The sequence below is a fragment of the Cherax quadricarinatus genome, chromosome 92, assembly GCF_038502225.1.
Source record: "Cherax quadricarinatus isolate ZL_2023a chromosome 92, ASM3850222v1, whole genome shotgun sequence".
Classification (NCBI taxonomy): domain Eukaryota; kingdom Metazoa; phylum Arthropoda; class Malacostraca; order Decapoda; family Parastacidae; genus Cherax; species Cherax quadricarinatus.
Window position 1 is genome coordinate 10,067,740 of NC_091383.1, and position 6,864 is coordinate 10,074,603.

Consider the following 6,864-nt stretch of genomic DNA (forward strand, 5'->3'; position numbering starts at 1 on the left):
CTGGACACTATAACTCCACCAAGGCCAGCTTCGGGGCCTCGCCCCCTGGACACTATAACCTCCACCAAGGCCAGCTTCCGGGCCTCGCCCCCTGGCCACTATAAGCTCCACCAAGGCCAGCTTCGGGGCCTCGCCCCCTGGACACTATAACCTCCACCAAGGCCAGCTTCGGGGCCTCGCCCCCTGGACACTATAACCTCCACCAAGGCCAGCTTCGGGGCCTCGCCCCCTGGCCACTATAACCTCCACCAAGGCCAGCTTCGGGGCCTCGCCCCCTGGACACTATAACATCCTCCAAGGCCAGCTTCGGGGCCTCGCCCTCTGGACACTATAACCTCCACCGAGGCAAGCTTCGGGGCCTCGCCCCCTGGACACTATAACCTCCACCAAGGCCAGCTTCGGGGCCTCGCCCCCTGGCCACTATAACCTCCACCAAGGCAAGCTTCGGGGCCTCGCCCCCTTGTCATGCCCCTATGGTTAACCTTCCTTTAATATTACATTGCGGTCATTTCCTTTAATAGCTAAATTGGAAATGAACGTCCTTGTATTATTAAGATTAATTCTTATTAACAATTATTATAATTTATGTAACATGCCCATGATAAGTTTAATTGGAGGTATAGTAACCTGCCTGCCGCCCGGTGTGCCGGTGTGTAGTTAGCCGTGATGTTCGATGGTTATACCCCCCCCCTTTCCCCCCCCCCTTTATGTTCAACTACTCTACTGAGTGTTGGTGAGTCACGTCACGTGACCCACTTTACCTGTATGCTCAAGGTTGAGGGACGAGCAGTGAAGAAGTAGCAGCCAACGAGAACACTCCTGCTCGTCTCTGGTAACTGGCCAAGGTTTATTAGCCGGCCTGGACATATTCTGTTTTATTCTGACTGCTTCCAATTGGGAAACAAGACTTTATACATTAAAGTAATCTCCATTTATATATATGTTATATCTAGGATCTCCTCCTAATCGTCTGTTTTGAAAGCCTTATGTATATGTTGGATACTATAGAAGAAACATGTATTCTTAACTTATATACGATAATTCGTATATTATAACTGGCTTTTGTTATATTATGAATATACTTAATTAAAATTAAGCATTCCGGAGGATCATTATTATTACCCTAACCTCTCTGACCAAAATTGTTATGCTCTAAAAAGGAAATAGTTGTTACAATACTTGGAGTGTAACAAGTGGGGGTCTGTGTCCGGGAGCATAACACTGAATTTCCTTTAAAATGAATGTAGAAATGGCAGAGAGGTTTGAAGATATAACAAAGGAGAAATTACAAAATTTGAAGCTTCAATCTTGTTGGCAATTAGCACGAAGCTTGGGCATAAAATACGACAGGCATTTCACTGCCCAGACAGTCAGATGTATGATACAGAATGTCCTTTTTCCAGATGAGCAGGATCCAGAGATTGAGAATGGAGAAGCAGATATTCCTTCCTTTTTGAATTCTTTTCTACAGACACCTGAGGCCGAAACTACGACGCTAACAACCCCTACTGGAGACGACGGACATGAACTTCCTGATACTCGGAAACGCTACGCTGCTACAACGACTCCAATTCCATCTCCAAGGACTATATGGGGAACAGAACTCCATCACACTAAAGAAACGGATCCAGGTAAACCATTTACAGATGTTTTTGAAACAGAACAAGAAGTCCTTTTGGATGATGAACACGTTCCACCTCAAATCTCTTTAGCCCTTTTGACTACTATTCAATCTAAGGAGTATTTTGAACGTCTAGAACGTATTTTATCGCTTCAAACCTCCTTTGTAGAAGCCCAGAGAAAGTTAAAAAGGGAGAATTTTGAACGTGAATCTTTGCTTTATGAACGGGAAGTACTGAGGAAGAAAAGAGAATCTAGTAATATGTATACAATCCCTTCATTTGACCTTGGTAAAGCAGCCTCTTTGATGCCTAAATTTACGGAGGATAATTTAGATTCATTTTTTGAAGCATTCGAAAATCAGGCGAAGGTGATGCAATGGCCTCCTAAATATTGGGCTGCTTTAATACATTCATCTTTAATAGGAAAAGCCCAAACCATAACTGCCAACTTACCTTTTGAACAATATTCTGATTATACTCAGGTAAAAGATTGTCTTCTGAAAGCTTATGATTTATTACCTGTCAGTTATTTGAAGATGTTTAGAACTCTGAAGAAATATCCTCAGCAGTCTTGGGTGGACTTTGCCAGGGAAAAGCTCTCTGCTTTCGAGCGTTGGCGTAGGGCCGCGGGAGCCGCCTCAGTCGAGTCACTTTCCCAGCTGATGTTGCATGAAGACCTTTTTAAATATTTTCCAGAGAGGGTGCATACTTATCTTTTGACATTTCCCACTACTAACTTGTTAGATACTGCTGCCCACGCAGATCACTTTGAAATTTCCCATGCTATAACCACAGAAATGTCTAAGGCCCCGGAAAAGAAATCTACCTCCCAAGGTTTTAGTTCAAGATTGACGGCTAGGAAAACTCCAGCTGGCGAACCTTTGAAGGTGTATTCAGACAAAAAACAGGTGACAAACGGCTCTTTCTCCAGACAGTATCCTAAAGATCAATTACCACTGTGCCTTTTTTGTAAAAAGTTAGGTCATAGACAGTCCCAGTGTTGGCATAAACAGCGGGAAGATAAAACCCAACCAAGAGGGAGATATCCTACCCAGGTAATAAATTCCTCTCGGAAGTATGAAACTCTGGATGATGAATCTCTACCTTTTCAGGCCTCGTCTAGCAGACCGTCTAATAGATGACTTTACCACGACAGTGCTTCAGAAGAAAAGGTCCGAGTAGCTATGGAACCCTACTTTTCCCAGGGGAAGTTCGGACTCTGTAAAGAGAGGTTAGTAAATATCACTACCTTTCGAGATACTGGCAGCTATCTCTCTTTATTAAGATCAAACCTGGTAAAGTTACCTACTAGTAGTGAACCCCGGCTAGACGTATTATTAGAGGCTTACGGAGGCACAATAATAAAGGTCCCTATTATAAGGATTTATGTAGAACTGCCTGGATATGTAGGCTGGATCAATGTGGGACTTTCAGATAAACCTTTTCCCATTGCCGGCGTGGATCTATTAATCGGGAACGAAATTGATCAATTGGAGATACCCAGAGAGCCTCTGGTTTTAGATAATCCTTGTGATGTAAATTATGCCTTAGAAGCCTCTGAGGCAGGGCTAGACTTATTTCCCCTTAATGTGGTCACCAGAGCCATGGCTAAGAACTCTAACAATTTGGATATTCAACAGCCTTTAGAAATGTCCGATGAATTAGGTTTGAACTTCCTGTTTAGCGAAGCAATTCAGTCGAGACCCACAGGTGACAAAGTTTTACCAGTCCCTGCGGACCTAGCTAGAAAATGTAATAAAGAAGAATTTCTTTTAGCTCTAAAGGACGATAAAAGTTTAACCAATAAGGATAAAGAGGAAGGTTACCTTTTAGATGAAGACGGTTTTCTTTGGAAGAGAAATAATGATAATGATTTGAGTTCAAAAGGAAACTTGTTAGTGGTGCCATCGTCCTTACGTAATATGGTATTTGAACTAGCACATGATAATCCATTGGGAGGTCATTTAGGATCTCGTAAGACAGAGAAAAAGATAAGGAAATATTTTTTTTGGCCTCAGATGAGGACTTGTATTGCTGACAAACTACGGAAATGCCACGTTTGTCAAATAATAGGCAAAACGGCACACAATCCCGCGTCTGCCCCTTTACTTCCTATAAAATGTCCTGAAGAACCTTTTGAAAGATTAGTTATTGATTGTGTAGGACCGTTGCCCCGCACAAAAAGGGGTAACCAGTATATCTTCACTATCATAGATATGGCAACTCGGTATCCTGATGCTATCCCTATGTCCAAAATTAATTCCAGAAATATAGTAAGAGCTTTAATACGCTTCTTTGCTCAAGTAGGCATACCACGTGAAATTCAATCTGACCAAGGTTCTAATTTTACGTCTAAGGTTTTTAAAGAGGCTATGTCTCGATTAGGAGTAAGACAGATCCTCTCTACAGCATATCATCCCCAGTCACAAGGAGTGCTGGAAAGATTCCACCAAACCCTTAAATCTACTTTACGTGCTTACTGTGAGCAATATTCTCGTGAATGGGACGAAGGTTTACCCTTTCTTCTCTTCGCCCTCCGTGAAGCTGAACAAGAAAGTACTAAATACTCTCCATTTGACTTGATTTTTGGACATCAGGTGCGAGGACCCCTAGCCATATTACGAGATTCTTGGATAGGGAAGAGAGGACCTCTTCATCCCAGTCCTCTACTTTGGAAAGAACCTCTCTCCAAATTAAAAAGCTTAGCTGCCGTGAATCTGTCAGAAGCTCAAGCCAAAATGAAGAAATCTTATGACCAAAAGGCTAAATCTCGTTCATTCTCTCCGAATGAATTAGTGTTAGTTAAAAACTTAATTCCAGGACATTCTTTAAAACCTAGATATTTGGGGCCATATGAAATAGTAGACAAAAAAAATGACGTGAATTATCTGGTCCGTGAACCAGGACGTCGTAAGAAAATTAAGAGGTATCACATAGATAACTTAAAGAAGTACGAGTCTAGCCTTCTCCTTACTATTATTACCTCTATTCAACCTACATCCACTGAAATAAGGAATGACACTGTAAGGGAAGTAAGAGAATTTAGACTACATAATTCTGAAGTTTTAAAAGAACTAGACCATTTCCTGGAAGTTCTTCCTACCTCCCAAAAATCTCAAATCAAAGAGTTAATCACTAAATATAACTCCATCTTCAAAGATATCCCTACTCCTTGTACATTGGGTTTCCACGATATTGAATTGTTAGAAGATAGTCCAATAAAGCAATCCCCTTATCGGGTCTCTCCTGCTAAGCAAGAATTAATTCAACAAGAAATAAATACATTACTGGAATATAATTTGATAGAACCCAGTTGGACACCTTGGGCCTCTCCCTGTTTATTGGTCCCAAAACCCGATGGTACCGTACGCCTATGCACGGATTACCGTAAAGTAAATTCAGTCACCAAACCAGATGGGTTTCCATTACCCAGGATTGATGATTTAATAGATGCTGTAGCCGGTGCCAACTTTGTGACCAGATTAGACTTGCTGAGAGGGTATTACCAGGTGCCATTAACTGCTAGGGCCCAAGAGATTTCCGGGTTCGTAGTTAAGAACGGACTATTTACGTATAAGGTTATGCCTTTCGGCTTGTGTAACGCCGCCTTCTCTTTCCAGAGAATTATGAACATTTTAGTCCAACCCTTAGAAGGTGTAGAGGCATACTTAGACGACCTGGTGGTTTTTAGTGATGACTGGCAGTCTCATTTACAAAGATTAGAGCAACTACTGAAAGCATTGCAGAAATACAATTTCACTGTAAATTTACAAAAATGTGACTTTGGTAAAGCCCAGATTAAATATCTCGGTTTTAAAATAGGGAAGGGACTAGTAGCCCCCGACCAATTAAAGGTCCAAGCTATTTTAAATTTCCCGTCTCCTCAAGACAGGAAAGCCCTCCAACGATTTTTGGGAATGGCTACTTATTACAGGCGTTTTTGCCCAAACTTTGCTCAAGTTGCCTCCCCCCTGACTAGATTGACCAGTCCTAAATATAAATTTAATTGGGACGAGTATTGTGAACAAGCTTTTAAACGTTTAAAACGTTTCCTTTCCTCTGCCCCAGTATTGCGTGCACCCAATTTCCAAATTCCTTTCACCCTCCATGTTGATGCCAGTGATGCAGCTATAGGTGCTGTCTTATTGCAATCCTTCCAAAACGGTAATATTCTACATCCAATATGTTATTTTTCCTATAAATTGAAAGAATATCAAAGATCTTATTCAACTATAGAAAAAGAAGCCCTGGCTTTAGTGTTGTCCTTAGAACACTTTGACGTATACCTCGGTTATACTCCTCATGTGATAAATATTTACTCAGACCATAATCCTCTAACTTTCATAAATTCTATGAAATCAAAAAATGTTAGAATATTACGCTGGGCTTTAAGGATCCAACCTTACCGGATCTCCATTTTTCACATAAAGGGTTCGAGCAACGTGTTAGCCGATGCTCTCTCTCGCTCCTAATATGGCTTAACTACGGAAATTCTTTGCAGTCAAGCAGTTTCTGGACCAGTTCTAGCAAGTGGATGACTAACCTTGGAATGATGTACCTCCATCCCTATACCAGCTGGTTGGTTTCTTCTACACCATCAGCATCTTAAACGCCGAGATATTTGCTTGTGGGCCGGGGTGTCATGCCCCTATGGTTAACCTTCCTTTAATATTACATTGCGGTCATTTCCTTTAATAGCTAAATTGGAAATGAACGTCCTTGTATTATTAAGATTAATTCTTATTAACAATTATTATAATTTATGTAACATGCCCATGATAAGTTTAATTGGAGGTATAGTAACCTGCCTGCCGCCCGGTGTGCCGGTGTGTAGTTAGCCGTGATGTTCGATGGTTATACCCCCCCCCTTCCCCCCCCCCTTTATGTTCAACTACTCTACTGAGTGTTGGTGAGTCACGTCACGTGACCCACTTTACCTGTATGCTCAAGGTTGAGGGACGAGCAGTGAAGAAGTAGCAGCCAACGAGAACACTCCTGCTCGTCTCTGGTAACTGGCCAAGATTTATTAGCCGGCCTGGACATATTCTGTTTTATTCTGACTGCTTCCAATTGGGAAACAAGACTTTATACATTAAAGTAATCTCCATTTATATATATGTTATATCTAGGATCTCCTCCTAATCGTCTGTTTTGAAAGCCTTATGTATATGTTGGATACTATAGAAGAAACATGTATTCTTAACTTATATACGATAATTCGTATATTATAACTGGCTTTTGT

General features: G+C 41.5%; 1 protein-coding gene across 1 annotated transcript; it reads left to right on the top strand.

The window, feature by feature from the left end:
- The first annotated feature begins 466 nt into the window (after nt 1-466).
- Nucleotides 467-6,657, top strand: LOC128688419 (uncharacterized). The gene is made up of 2 exons (XM_070104505.1): nt 467-2,853; nt 6,124-6,657. The coding sequence occupies exon 1, from the start codon at nt 1,238-1,240 to the stop codon at nt 2,762-2,764; it is 1,527 nt and encodes a 508-aa protein (XP_069960606.1). The 5' UTR covers nt 467-1,237; the 3' UTR covers nt 2,765-2,853; nt 6,124-6,657.
- Nucleotides 6,658-6,864: the final 207 nt, after the last annotated feature.